At 38.4% G+C, this 15,337-nt stretch overlaps 2 protein-coding genes across 2 annotated transcripts; both read left to right on the forward strand.

Annotated features, from left to right (window-relative positions):
- Positions 1-399: 399 nt before the first annotated feature.
- ube2j2 (ubiquitin-conjugating enzyme E2, J2 (UBC6 homolog, yeast)) lies at positions 400-8,330 on the forward strand. Its single transcript, XM_067445677.1, has 7 exons — positions 400-593; positions 1,269-1,399; positions 3,002-3,042; positions 3,145-3,247; positions 4,322-4,460; positions 6,985-7,065; positions 7,165-8,330. The coding sequence occupies exons 2-7, from the start codon at positions 1,269-1,271 to the stop codon at positions 7,447-7,449; spliced, it is 780 nt and encodes a 259-aa protein (XP_067301778.1). The 5' UTR covers positions 400-593; the 3' UTR covers positions 7,450-8,330.
- Positions 8,331-10,033: 1,703 nt separating this feature from the next.
- On the forward strand, positions 10,034-15,278 carry LOC137078420 (uncharacterized). Its single transcript, XM_067445678.1, has 2 exons — positions 10,034-10,876; positions 14,255-15,278. Exons 1-2 carry the CDS (start codon positions 10,276-10,278, stop codon positions 14,551-14,553), a joined length of 900 nt encoding a protein of 299 aa, XP_067301779.1. The 5' UTR covers positions 10,034-10,275; the 3' UTR covers positions 14,554-15,278.
- The last annotated feature ends 59 nt before the right edge of the window (positions 15,279-15,337 follow it).

Consider the following 15,337-nt stretch of genomic DNA (forward strand, 5'->3'; position numbering starts at 1 on the left):
ACACGAATTGTGACGCACCTTTACAGTTTGACAAGTTTAACCCGATTTTCGAAGGACTGATTTGTATGAGTCGGTTCTGTATAGTGAATCATAAACATACAGGGCGACTAGTGCAGGATGATTGGAGAACAAATTATTCTTGTGAATCGGTTCTTTAGACTGATTACTGACTGCTCATAATATGTTCATATGACAGGTTTGGTGATGCCTTTTATATATATATAATGTGCTATACAAATAAATTATTAATTGATGGTTTCATTTGTTATATTTGTTGATCAAATAATTTTCAAGAATTGTTTGAAATTAGAAAATCCGACAAATGCTTTCATGTCAGTCTAACGCTAGACATTTATTTTGAAAAATAGCCGAACGCTTTCCAGAACTTTTATTTTCCCTTTGACATCATCACTTCCTTGTGTTGCGGCAGCCATATTGGCATGGGGGATAGATGACAATTTCACCTTAGCCGAAGAGCTACATTTTTGTTATTTTTGAAAGTTTGTCAAGGGCGTATTCACTCTGAAATAAAGGGATATCAATACATCCACCCAATTTGACCCTGGTCGATCCCGTGGAGGGCGTTGAAAGAGGTGAGGCGAAACCGTTAAAAATCCCCTTTCAGTGTCTAAGGCTGTGTTTTAAAACCTAGTGAACTATCTACTTAGACAGCATCTGATGCTACCATCATAACGTATAACTAAATGTTCGGAACCCGTCTGTGCCACCCAAAGATGCTGTCTAGGTAGGTAAGTTAGCTAACTAATGTTAGGTTTTGAAACGGTCCATGTCTCCGTGTAAGCTCCCTGTTTACACATACTGTTGTTATTTAAGCGTATTCACACCTGTCTGTCACTGTTATTGTCTTATTTTTGTCTACAGTTGCTGATCGCTGTCTAAACATGCTAGCACGTTGTTCTAAAAAAGCACAACAGTTCTAACGTTAGTCATTTGCCTAAATGTCTGCCGTTGTGTATTCAATATGGGACAGTTAGTGTAACGTTAACTTTATTGAGAAGACGATTAACGTTATGTACTATATCCGTTTGCGATCATACACCCATGTCAAGCTGCTTTCTTATTGACAATCATAACAATATTATGGTTGCCGTTAATGTCAACAAGCATGATCTGAATAGTGTTGATGTGTTCCCGGATGTCTAGATTATTTTAAAGAATCTGTTATTTCACATTAGTGTATTTTATGAAGACTAGGAAGTGTTCGGTTTAAGTATTGTGGAACTAAAAGTGTCATGTGATTTTCACAGATGAGCAACAATTTAAACAAGAGGGCCCCAACAACAGCAACACAGCGGTTAAAACAGGACTACCTCCGCATCAAGAAAGATCCAGTCCCGTATATCTGTGCTGAACCTCTGCCCTCAAACATCTTGGAATGGTACGTTTGATTTCCTTCAAAACAAGCATTACAATAGATATTTTACGTGACTTCTGTTTTTTTTTTAATCCTTGTGTTTTGAGTTTGGAACTCTGTCAAGTTTGGCTGTTCATTTATAAAGTGCCTTTTTTCGGATATCGTCCTTTATTGTAGTGTGTTATACGGCTGTTATAAACGTAAAAGGTGAAATGGGATTTATTGTCTCCTAGAAGTAAGAACCAATTCTGAACTGTCTGAAACGAGTCATCAGTAATTCCAGTCTTACTTCCTGCATGAATTTATGTTGGTTTGTTACAAATTTTTATAATGCCTATGGTCATCATTAGCGCCAACTTTGGCCCGCCCTGTAACATTGTAGTTGTAGCCGAGGCCTGGAAGACTTTGGTTTGTATGTGTCGATATTAGACTGGGTAAACCCAGCCTGATCTGCCGGCGATTTGATTTCACCCTGCAGCTTAGTCTGGAAACCTGTACATTAATTTATCCTGCTTCTGCTACACATTTGCGGGAACCAATCACAGCCGGCTTATCCAGCTATTGCCATGTTTAACTCAATGACAGACAGAGCCTCTTGTGGTCTGATTGGTTGAAGGACTATCCAATTGCATACAGAGTTAGTTGAATTATGCTCGTTGATCACGCCTCTTGTGCAGTAGAAAATAAAGAGAAGAAGATGCATCAAGGCGAAAGCAAATCCATAGACCTGTCACAAAAGAACGATTCATCTGACCAATCATAGCAGAGAAGGTTTGTGGGAAGTAGGGGGTTAAGAGAAACTGAAGCCTTTATCGAACCGGTTAAGAGACTCTAAAAAAAGAGGTGTAGCTGCAGTGTATATTTGAGAGAATGCAAGTGTTTTTTCACCTTGGGATGCATGCAAACCTACTGTAGTAGACCTCAAAACAAAATTAGGAACCTTTAAAAGCATAATAGTGCTTATAATCGGTTTCACAATTCTTATTGTATTGAGCAGAACAAAGAATCTGCATTCATTCAATAAGAGTGAATGCAGACGGATGATTTTGAGCTGGTGTATATAAATCAAAACAATACATTCAAAGTCTTATGATGCTGCATGCTAGCTTTCTTTGAGGATTCAGACTGAAGTGCACAACTTGTATGGATATATGTTCATGGTGCTTTTGTCCTTTTTGAAGCATGTCAGCCCAATAACTGTCACTATGCTTTCACTGCATGTAAGTTTTGTAAAAAAAAAATCAAAATATTTGACAGGATTTTTATTTATTTATCACTTGTTATAGTGACTACAGTAAGTGATGAAATAATATCTGTCTTATTGTACTTTAAAGACTATTTCCTGGTTTCCCATACCAGGCTTAAGCTAGTCCCAGACTAAAATGCATTTTTGAGCTGTTTTAACTGAAAGCAACTTGCACTCACATATCTTAATCTATTTTTTTTTCTCTCAAGAAGATGCACACCAGTGATGTTTTTTCCTAGGGCACATTTATAAAAGCTACTAAATGAACTAAGGCCTAGTCCTGGCTTAATCTAAGCTCTTTATGAAACCGGGCATTTATGTATTAATGGTTGTAATCATATCACTCTAGAAATATTATCACATGTTTCCTTCTCTTTCAGGCATTATTTAGTACGTGGCCCTGAGAAAACGCCATATGAAGGTGATTTCCCCCTTTAATTTCACATCACTGCTTCTCTTTTTTAAATTGCGCATTGTGCAGTATCTGCTTCATTTTGAATTATTATTATTTATTTATTTTTAGGTGGTTACTATCATGGCAAACTGATTTTCCCACGGGAATTTCCCTTCAAACCACCAAGCATATACATGATCACACCCAACGGCAGATTTAAATGTAATACAAGGTAAACAAAATCTTTTTAAACTCTGACGTTTACTTAAGTGTGTAAACAGTTATTCTCCTCGTGCTACGTGTAAACTAAGGTTAATAGTTCACGTGCTAATGGTGTAGCACGTCTTTACAAGGTTTGCATCCGACATTACGTACTGTCTGAGTAGGTACTACATTTGAATTTGAATTTACTTTGCAACCATTAAAAAGTACGCTTTATGTAGTATAAATATAGGTAGTGTGAATGAAATTTGGACGTACTGCATCCACCATGTTTTTACTGTCACGTGACTTTCCAGTAAGTTGTGGCGTTTCACTTCCATTCACAAATCCTCTCCCGTGGCCTCATGGGAAATTAAAGTGTCCCTTGAATGCACACTTCAGAATTTTGTTGGAAGTAGTAGGTCATCCGGTGTAGTGACTAATTGGGTCCCCCTGAAAATCGGGTCTCCTTTAAAGTGCTTTAATGGTCTTAAAATGCTCTCTTTTAAATGCTGTTTCAACTACGTTCTAATGTCCATTTATGTCTGTATTAGTTATCTTATATGCTAGCATAGCATATAAATAAGCAATTAGCATGATAGCTTAGTTTGAGTTGGGTTATGATATTTGTTATGATGTTTAAGTTGCACACATTTCATTTGTACTTACCCTACATATATTCGAAATCATCTTTAATATAATTGTGTTAAATAAATTGTTTCATATATTTCAGTTATATATAAAACAAATGAATAATGTTCAATTATTCACTTAATAGGCTGTATTATTATTATTATTATTTATTAATTAACAGTTAATCAGGTGTAAGAAATTACGCTCAGTTGGTTTTATTGTGCACTATAATGTGTTTTTGTATGCATTACATAGTAAGCTATGCTTATTTTTAATAATATCATTCGTATATACTTAGGATAATCATTTCGGGAGACCCAATTTTGAAGGAACTGACACTGGGTACTTTTTGCCTACTGTTTTTCCAGTGCTATGTACGGACGTAGCGATAGATATCATAATAAGTCTCAGACTCGAATCAGAAGAACAATATAATTCCTGCATAATGACTAGCTCTCACTTTCTCTTTCAGGTTGTGTCTTTCCATCACAGATTTTCACCCTGACACGTGGAACCCTGCGTGGTCCGTGTCCACCATCCTAACCGGCCTCCTGAGCTTCATGGTTGAAAAGGGCCCGACTCTCGGCAGTATTGAAACCTCTGACTTCACAGTGAGTGTCACGCTGAGTTAAAATCACACAGAAATGCTTTGAGCCGTGTTCCTCCTCATGTTATTATTATTTTATTATTTAAGAGAGCTTTTCACACTGTGCTTAACCCCTGGTTATCGTCGTTCTAAACACTGCTTTTAACCCCTGGTAGAGGAATGTTTCAATGTTAAATGCTGACAGAAATCACAACAATTTAATAAGTGAAGAAGAAACCGTTTCATCCTTACATTTTATAGTCCGATGTATCCATTCAGTATAAACTTCATAGTACAGTCGGCAATGCTAGAGCTTTTATGTAAACAGGTTGCATCCTACATTCATTCATTCAATGACACTGACATGGCAAATATGCAAATAAGAGTGTTACAATAAGAAACGGCTTATCAATACCCAGGATTTATTGTTAACCCCAGGTAAATTATGGGCAGTGTGAAACGTCAAGCAAGAGCCTAGTATTCAGTTTCCCCAGGGGTTTAGAATGACTCAGGGTTAACTATTTCAAGTGTGAAAAGCCCTAAGGAATACTTTACCCAAGTGGATAAATAAGTCAAATGTTTTAATTTATTATTAATATTTATTATATAAAAGCCCTCAGCACTTACTTTTAATAATGCTTTTATCAATACTTTTTTTTAGGATTGTGTGAATAATATTGTTCATTCTGACCCTTTGGCTTTAAAGCAATGCGCTTTTGCTCCTCCTTAATAGGCCGAACTTATGGTACGTTTACACGACAACGATGTACTTAAAACAGAAAAGTGCTTCCTTTGTGTTTTTCGCATACAGATGACAATTGTCAAAATGATCCCCGTTTACATGTATCTGCAAACACGACTAAAGACACTGACGTCACATTCTGGTTTTTGTAATATACGATAGCAATAATGATTTTGTTACGAGACGATAACGGTAAAATTTTCCAAAACTTGCACTTTGAATCCCTTTTTCAAAAGTTTAAGGGACTGTTTTTAAGACACCATTTCAACTTAAAAAGGAAACCTTTATATGCTTTTTGGCTGTTTATTTACACAACAACTACGTTTTGGTTGCCTGAACATTAAATTTGTTTAGTGCATATCAGTAATATTCTGTAAAATGGCTTTTGTCAAATGCAGTCTTCTGCAAGACGTGCTTGATATTAATAAGAATTAAAGGTTAGCTCACCCAAAAATGAAAATTCTGTCATTAATTACTTACCCCAATGTCGTTCGACACCCGTAAGAATGAAGCAATAGTTTTATGAAGCAACGAGAATAGTTTTTTTGTGCAAACCCGATTTCAAAACAAAGTTTCAACGGTTATGAATCCGCGTATCGATTCATGATTCGGTTTCGTGTGTCGAACTACTGAAATAACGTGACATTGGCGATCCGAATCCTGAATCGATACACTGATTCATAACCGTTCAAATCTTTGTTTTGAAATCGGCCCCTAACTATATAAGTTATTATTTCGTTGTTGTTTTTTCCGACAAAAACTATTCTCCTCACTTCATAAAATGATTGTAGAGCCGCTGTAGTGAGACGAGCTTTGTAACGACGTCTTTAGTGCCTTTATGGGTCTTGAGAGAGGAAATGACATTGGTGTCAATGAAGACCTTTCTGAGCCATTGGATTTCAACATTAATATCTTCATTTGTGTTCTGAAGATGAACGGAGCTCTTACAGGTGTCAAACAACATGAGGGGTAGTAATTAATGACAGAATTTTCATTTTTGGGTGAACTAACACTTTAATAAAAGCGCAAAAGAACTTGTGCTGTTCCCTGGCCGGCCACTTTGTGGCATTTGTTTTTTTTTTTTATCCATTTAGAAATGGTCAAAATGTAGATGGGCCAAGTTTGTAATTATATTTCAATTTAAATAAAATAAAATACTAAAAATAAAAATATACTCCAACATGTGATAATGCCAAAATCATAACTTAATATATATTTTCATTATGATGATAAGCCCAACCCATCTGTGTCTGACGCCAAAGATTTCTGCGTTAAAATGTGACGCCGAGGGGTCCTGACTAAGCGTCAATATTTTGACAAGTTGGGAGTGAGACTGTGTTGTAAAACAACGAATATTGTGAATAAGCCCCGCCTTCTAAATGAAAGAGCCAATCATTGATTAGTAAAGGCTGCGTCACTGCAGCTGCCGTTAGAAGCTCCTGTTGCTATAGAAACAGGCAGTGTTCGGAGACGCACGTTAAGGACTGCGCATGCTCATTAGCTTTATCCAGGCTAAAAAATTCAGATTTTTTTGGCCATGATTTGAGCGTTTATCAACAAAATGTATGAGACAGTTGTCAGATTTCATTGGTGGTTTCAAATATGAAATTTAATCACAAGCTTGGCATACAGTTTTGGAGAATTTGTTTCCCCATTCAAAAAGATAGGAGCTGCACTTGCATGCCCGAAAGGCGTTTCAGAGATGTCCGCAGAGTGAAATGATTTTTCTTAAAGGGACTTTGACATGTCTGAAGAAAGTAGATGATATCAGTTTTAATGACTGTTTGTTTGAATGTGTTGCCTGCAGAAAAGACAGTTGGCCTCCCAGAGTCTTGCGTTCAACATCAAGGACAAAGTCTTCTGTGAACTCTTTCCAGATGTTGTTGAAGTAAGTATTGGTGCCAGACTACCCCACAGATGTAAGCAGTAAGCTCATTCTTTCAACAAATGTATTAATACTTGATCCCGTTCGTCCCCCGTCAAACAGGAAATCAAGCAGAAGCAGCGAATGCAGGAAGAGCTCAGGTCTCGCTCACAGGCGCTGCCCCTCCCCGACGTGGTGCCGGATGGCGAAGCCCACCACGCACAAAACGGGCACGTGCCCCTAAACGGGCACCTGCCCCCGGGTGCGGCACACCCGCCCGACCTCCAGCAGGTCAACCGCAACCATGGACTCCTGGGTGGAGCGCTCGCTAATTTGTTCGTCATTGTAGGCTTCGCCGCTTTCGCCTACACGGTCAAGTATGTTCTGCGGAGCATCGCGCAGGAATGAATCACCCAATGAGAACCATCGACAGGAGGGACGAAAGGCTGGTGCTGTTCTCATGACCAAATAAAACGAAGCAGTGTCCCGTTAATGAAATTGAGAGCCTGGTGATTTCCTCCATAGTGGTGACAACCAGATCTCGCGTAACTCGGCCACTTAAAGGTCAAGGTCACGTGAAAAGATGGCTTTATTCATATGTAAGGAAATTTAAAAAAAAAGCTAATTTTCTACCTTACACAGTTCCCAAAGGAAGCCAACTTTGTGTGACCGTGAAATTAATCAGAGTGGGCTTTTTTTTAGGCCCTGAAACAGCATTTGTTTTTTGTTTTTTTCATGTTCCTCAATGATCTGTAAGATTTTTAAATCTGCGCATATACGATGCTCTGTTTTTATGTGGAAGATTCAAAGAAAAAAAGTCCAATCATTCCTTAAAAACAAAAGAAAGGAAAAAGAGTTCTGATGTGCGTCGCAGCATTTATTGCTGTGCCGAAAATCCCAGAGTATTTTATGTAACAGAAATGGCTCGACTGTAACATGCTTTACCGATGGAAAATTCTTCTTAAATGCATTTGTGCTCGCTTACGCTACGCCAACCGCAACAACCAGTTAGGCCAAGAAGGAAGCGGCGTGAAATGAAAATGTGTCTCTTGTTTGTCTGTGATGCGATGCTCCAAGTGTACATTAACTTTCTTTCAGACGGAGTCACTGTTGGCTGAAAGAAAAGCATATGAACTCATTTTTTTCAGGCCATGTAACACTATAAATTGTTTCTGTGCAATATGTAGGATTGTCAGCACTATTTGGCTTTCATGATACACAGCACTTCTTTTGTTTCCAAGGGTTGTGATTTATGCAATAATTCTTAATAAATTGAAAAATCCAATTAATTCTTCTTATAAACATAGGCAAGCAGATATGCATTAAATTTGTACATTTCCTGTTGTACCGTAAGATCTTTGCTTGTGTTTATTAGGAAAAGTACCTCAAGTTGCACAAATAATGAAGTTTTGCAAGTCAAAGTATAGTTTGCTGAGACCTACCTGCACCGCAAAACATCTCTTTCTGGGTCAGAGCGGTCGTGACGCTGCCCGTTCTGACTCGGGAGTGAATTAATACTCTCATTGCACCAGTATGTTCTGGTCTTCGCCCAATTCAAGTGTTCTGATGTCCCAATACTAGCAGTAATACTTTTTTCAGCACCTCCATGAACACTGTTGATCGATATCCTTTCCTTTAGAGGGGCGTGTAATCAGAGATAGTCATGTTGTGTTTACATTTTGAATAAATAATATTCTATTAAAGAAAGCGGTTGTTCATGTGTGATTCAACTCCATATCTTGCCTCGTTGCATTTGATGAAAGAGGGTGATGCAATGTCAGCTTACAGGCATTATAGTCACATTATAGGCATTTATTTACAACCATTAAGATGAAATCGCATTTGAACTTTCCTAAGTCCCTTAAAATATTTGCACATGGATCTTTGTATACACATGCAAATACTAATGATGCATACTCAGAAATGTGTGATTGTATATGTATGTATGTATGTATATATATATATATATATATATATATATATATATATATATATATATGATAGATTTTATGTTGGTCTCAGCATGGAAGAGAAGTGGTCAGAGGGTCTCTTGTCCCTCTCTCTGAGAAAGATGTATTTTATGTTTGAATGTTTTACATTGGAATGTATGGTTTACATCTTCTGGAACCACTCCATATAAGGAACAGGTGCTGGTGGAGTGACTGGGAGTTAGAAAATGGTCCCTGCTGTTTTCTATTACAAGATCTTCAGGAGCTCAAGGAAAGCCTGGATATCTGACCAAGAGATGACCATATTTAGACTTGTTTATCACATTCCTATACCCTGAGCTATATGATGTACTCTCTCTCTCATTGGTTCAAATCATTTTACACCCTTCATATTCAATGTATATAACCTCTGCTTTACTAAATAAAGTGGAGAGAGATTTTGGATACTCTCCCTCAGCGCTGAGTCTTTATTCATTCAACTGCCACTTCAGAAACCTGGGATGAGACACGAATAAGGGGCAAAAAACCTAACAATTTGGGGGCTCGTCTCTGGGGTTTCTCCAGACAGGTAAGAAATAAAATGCTTAAGTGCATCTTACTGTCTGTTGAGAAATTGATCCTCGTATTTTCGTGCCGCACTTTTTTCATAGTTGTTAAAAGTGGTTATCCTCGTATTTTTTGATAAATACGGGAAGAGTGAAAGGGGACTGATCATCTTTTTCATTTTTTGGTGTTATCCTCACAGATTTTTATTTGTGGGAAGGAAATAGAATATGAGTTGAAGATTTTTTTCTCTCTCAGTAGTCTATTTCATTGTGATATCCTCAGTTCTTTTTGGCAGTTGAATGAATAATATTGAATTTAAAATAATTCTTTATTTTGGGTCAAAAATACAAAAAAGTTAATACAAAGCTGCAGACTTTTCTTTGAAATTTATTTGGCAAATTCCTTTAAAAAATAAATAATAATAATAATAATAATAATAATAATAATAATAATAATATATTGTAAAGCTTGCATTAAGTAAAGAGATCTTTGTTGGCTGTTTCAAATGGGTGACACAATTAGTCGACCATTAATTGGGGAAACTCCAAAAGATTTTGTGATTCGTAATAATAAAGCGTTCTTCACGGAACCCTATCTCTCTAATCTTGCGGGGTGGTCAGAAGGGAAAATACAATTAGATCCTTTTCCTCGTGATGGGTCTTTTAAAAATGAAGATATGCGTCTAGCAAAAAAATATGGTCTATGGGTCTTGGGGTGATTAAAATGGCCTGAAGAGTATATGAAAGATTCATATAAAACTTGGATGAAGATGAAAACATACTGGGAAAAAGGGCCAGAGTTGAAAAAAGGGGACAGCTCTGTCTCTCCAACTCCACTGCAGCTAAAAGCTGATGCGTACCTACCGCCCTATGAATGTGTTAATTCTGCTGAAGTTTCGAAGCCCTTGACTAATCGCTTATATCCGTCGTTGCCAAAAACAAATGAAGTTTTTCTGTTTGTACAAATTCCCGATGGATTTAAAATTACTCCCTTGAGTGTTACGGAAGCAGTGGCAATCTGCAAAGATCTGCCGGATCCTTCTAAAACACCACATCAATTTGTATCAGTATTGAAACGGTTAACAGCCTACAGTCAACTGACAGGGCGAGATTATCGTTTTATTTTGACTAAAACACTGCCTGCAGAAATTACGGATGATGAAATGATTGGGGAAATTGAGTATTTAAACCCCAAATATGATACACCGCCTACACATCGTGTAGTGTCTCGAAAAGCTGGATATTCTAAACCTCTTGATTTGTCTAAGCCGCATGAGCTGTTATTTACTGATTCAGATGACGATAATGAAGACAATGCTGATTGGGTATGGTCCAGCTCAGGTAAACTCAAAGAATTTTTCAAACAATTGACTGCTTTTTTACTGAAAGTGTCTTCTGCTAAACAAGACATCTCATATGCAGCAAATACGAAGCAGAAAATTGGGGAAAGCCCCGTTGCATTTTTTAATAGATTTAAACATGCATGGGTGGAGGAATCTGCGATTCCTATTGAAGAAAATTGTCCATTGTTCTTAAATACATTCCTGAATAATATGAACAAAGAGACTGCACTGTTAATTCGCATAACTACTCCAAACATTACCACAATTTCTGTTGATGAATTGGCCATAAATTTGCAATTCTCCTTTCTGCCTTTTGGGTAGGGATTTGATGCATAAACTGGGTATTCAACTTTCCTTTGATGATGACTCTCTGCAACTTATGTTTCCTGCAGCCTACTCTCTCACTGTTGATACAGGAAGTGTTCTCCTCGAAGATGAGTCCGCAACTGAGCTCAGACAAGAAATTGAGGCCGTCAACCCCAAGCTTTGGGCGGCCCATAAGGATGACGCAGGATTCATTGATGTCCAGCCCTATTTTGATAAACTAATAACAGACAAGCCTGTTTATAAGAAACAGTACCCCATCTCAAAAGAAAAGGTGGAGGGTATTCTTCCTGTTATTGATAAATTACTGGCTCAAGGTATTCTGGTACACACTCATTCACCTTATAATACACCAATTAATCCAATTAAGAAAGCAAATGGTTCTTGGCGCCTAACTCAAGATTTGAGAAAAGTTAATGAGTTAGTAACACCATTATCTCCTATTGTACCTGATGTGCAAACCATAATTAATTCTATCCCTTTTGAACATTCATATTTTACTGTTTTGGATATTTGTAGTGCCTTCTTCAGCATTCCTGTTGATCGCCGAACACAGCCACTGTATGCATTTACCCTGGAAAATTCTCAATTGACGTGGACACGACTCCCGCAAGGGTTCAGAGATTCTCCGGCTGTTTTCTCTGCTGTAGTGCACGCAACACTGAAAGATGCCAAACTTCCTCCAGACACCTGTCTGCTTCAATATGCGGATGACATTCTCATCACAGGTGCATCAGAGGACATGTGTGCTGCTGCCTCTAAAATTGTCTGCAACATTTTGGCAGAAGCAGGTTTCAAAGCATCTATAGAGAAACTGCAATGGGTACAGAGGAGGGTGCAGTACCTTGGACATGAACTTTCACAGGGCAAAGTGAAATTGTCTGCTGACAGAGTGAAAGCTATTGCAACCTTTAAGCACCCATCGACACGGAAGCAAATGCAAAGCTTACTGGGACTGGTTAATTACTGTCGATCCTGGGTGCCTAACTGTTCCATGTATGACAAAATCCTACGAACTGCTACTCTGGGGGACACAGAGGACATTACATGGACAGCTGAAATGGACCAAGCATTCAGACATTTGAAATCCTCTCTTATGAGACCTCCTGCACTCGGCCTCCCGAATTACACTCAAGAGTTTCACCTGTACGTGCACGAAGGTGGAGGCACAGCCGCTGCAATCCTAGCCCAAGCTCACGGAGGTAATTTTCGTCCTATAGCTTTTTTGGCTAAAACTCTTGATTCAGTGGCCAGGGGACTCCCTGCTTGTTTGCGTGCAGTGGCTGCAACAGCGATCATGGTGCAGGATGCTGAACGAATTGTATTATCACATAAATTGATAGTGCACACTTCTCATCAGGTAGGAGTCATTATGAATAATATTTCAACACAACATATGACTGCTCAACGCCGATCAGGCTATGAGGCTATATTATTAGCTACTGCTAATTTGATTCTGAAACCAACTTCTGTTATTCATGGCCCTACTGTACATTTGCACAGGTTGCTGACGCAAGGTGAATTTGAGAGTGACGACCACGATTGCCTGTCCAGAATCCAGATTTCTACAGCCTGCAGGCCAGATGTTTCTACATCTGTCCTGGAGGAGGGGAACAATTGGTATATTGATGGATCCTGTTTCAAACCAAATGATAATACATACTTGTGCGGTTATAGTATTGTTGAATTACCTAATCGTGTAATTGAGGCATACTCTTTGCCATACAAGTCAGCACAAGTCGCAGAATTGATTGCTTTAACGAGAGCTTGTCAATTGGCAAAAGGTCAGTGTGTTAATATATACACTGACTCCAAATATGCATATAGCATAGTCCATGATTTTGCTAAATTATGGGAAGAAAGAAATTTTAAAACCTCAGATGGAAAGCCAATTGCTCATTCTAGCATTGTAGCGGAGCTCATTCATGCAGCACAACAACCATCAAAACTTGCTGTTATCAAAGTAGCTGGACATGCGTCAGGAGAAACAGATGAGGCCAAAGGAAACAGATTTGCAGATGAAATAGCGAAATGGGCTGCTAAAGAAGTGAAATTAAGTCCACATGTAAGCGAAAGGGGCACAGAGGTGCCTATGATGAATTCATCATTGACTAATGATTTGGACATTAAAATATTACAAGCTAACCCTACGCAAGCTGATTTGACTCATTGGGCAGACAATGAAGTAAAACCAGATCAAGCTGGAATTTTAAGAGATAAACAGGGTAGACTTGCATTACCTGCATCTTCGATTGTTATGCTGTGTCGACATTATCATGGTGTATCACATGTGTCAAAAAAGAAAGTGATACAAATGTTGAATAGATCTTACTGCATAGCAAATGCTCGAAGAAATACTCTGTTAATACTGGATTCTTGTCTGGTGTGTGCTCAAACCAAAAGCACAAAGCAACTAAATATGATTCTTTGCCACATCCTGAGCTACCATTCCAACACTTGCAAATTGATTTTACGCACATGCCTCCTTGCGGAAATAATAAATATTTGCTTGTGATTGTTGACCGATTTTCTAAATGGCCTGAAGCTTTTCCGTGTGGACGAGAAAATGCACAGACGGTAGTGAAAGCTCTGGCGAAAGACATTATCCCGCGTTTTGGAATACCTTCGGTCATAGATAGTGATAATGGAACACCGTTCGCTTCCAAAGTCACACAGTTGCTAGCTAAAGAACTTCATATTACCTGGAAATTTCATATACCATATTCGCCACAATCAAGTAGACAAGTTGAAAATCTGAACAGGATTATCAAAGATAGGCTGAATAAAGCGTGTATTGATACAGGCAGAAATTGGGTTGATCTGCTGCCTGCTGTATTGACAGAAATTCGAATGTCACCATCAGCAACAACAAAGATGTCTCCATTTGAAATCCTTATGGGTAGACCTTTCCCGACCCCATGGGTCAAAGGTCGCGCTGGCGATTTTTCCACAGGTGACACGGAGGTGATCATCACGGATTATGTGGATTCCCTAGTCAAAACTTTGAATAGCATCAATGGTGATGTTTCTCTTTCTCTCCCTCTTCCTGCAGAAAAGCCCACTCATCCTTTCGTTCCAGGACAACAGGTGTTGATAAAGAGTCTGAAGCCCACAAAACTGGGAGAGCCGAAATATCTGGGTCCTGCCACGGTGATTGCTGTAACGAGAACAGGAGTGCTGACTGACTTCCAGCCACAGTGGATCCATGCCAGTCGACTGAAGGTGGCTCCATCCCAAGGAAATGTGCTGATCAATAAGGAGGGGGAAGCCAGTGAACCAAGGAAAGATCCAACGGAAGGAGAACCAAGACGTTCGAAAAGGAGACGAAGGAAGAAATTGTTCGATATCTAGAACCAGCCATAATTATCATTGAAGCTCTCAAGCCATTTTTGCTAAATTGAAATTTCACCTGGTTTTGCTAAACAAATGTATTTATTTCCATACAAGCTGTTGTTATTACGGGTAATAAAACTTGAGTGCATTATGAAAAAAAAAAAAAGAAATGTTTGATGAAGAATATTATTAGTGTAAGGTTAAAAGAAAGTGATTGTATTTGTGTAGAAGAAAAGTAATGCTGAGATTTGAGTGTGACAATTTTATTGCCAAAAGGGGCAGTGATAGATTTTATGTTGGTCTCAGCATGGAAGAGAAGTGGTCAGAGGGTCTCTTGTCCCTCTCTCTGAGAAAGATGTATTTTATGTTTGAATGTTTTACATTGGAATGTATGGTTTACATCTTCTGGAACCACTCCATATAAGGAACAGGTGCTGGTGGAGTGACTGGGAGTTAGAAAATGGTCCCTGCTGTTTTCTATTACAAGATCTTCAGGAGCTCAAGGAAAGCCTGGATATCTGACCAAGAGATGACCATATTTAGACTTGTTTATCACATTCCTATACCCTGAGCTATATGATGTACTCTCTCTCTCATTGGTTCAAATCATTTTACACCCTTCATATTCAATGTATATAACCTCTGCTTTACTAAATAAAGTGGAGAGAGATTTTGGATACTCTCCCTCAGCGCTGAGTCTTTATTCATTCAACTGCCACTTCAGAAACCTGGGATGAGACACGAATAAGGGGCAAAAAACCTAACAATATATATATATATATATATAAAATGCCTGTATAAA

The sequence above is a fragment of the Pseudorasbora parva genome, chromosome 6, assembly GCF_024679245.1.
Source record: "Pseudorasbora parva isolate DD20220531a chromosome 6, ASM2467924v1, whole genome shotgun sequence".
In the NCBI taxonomy this organism is placed as follows: domain Eukaryota; kingdom Metazoa; phylum Chordata; class Actinopteri; order Cypriniformes; family Gobionidae; genus Pseudorasbora; species Pseudorasbora parva.

Coding starts and splice junctions, on each gene's coding strand:
- LOC137078420 (XM_067445678.1), top strand. CDS start 10,276: ATGAAAGATTCATATAAAACTTGGATGAAGATGAAAACATACTGGGAA. Junction 10,877..14,254: donor TTGGGTATGGTCCAGCTCAG/GTAAACTCAAAG, acceptor CTCTTCCTGCAG/AAAAGCCCACTCATCCTTTC.
- ube2j2 (XM_067445677.1), top strand. CDS start 1,269: ATGAGCAACAATTTAAACAAGAGGGCCCCAACAACAGCAACACAGCGG. Junction 1,400..3,001: donor CCCTCAAACATCTTGGAATG/GTACGTTTGATT, acceptor CTTCTCTTTCAG/GCATTATTTAGTACGTGGCC. Junction 7,066..7,164: donor TCTTTCCAGATGTTGTTGAA/GTAAGTATTGGT, acceptor CCCGTCAAACAG/GAAATCAAGCAGAAGCAGCG.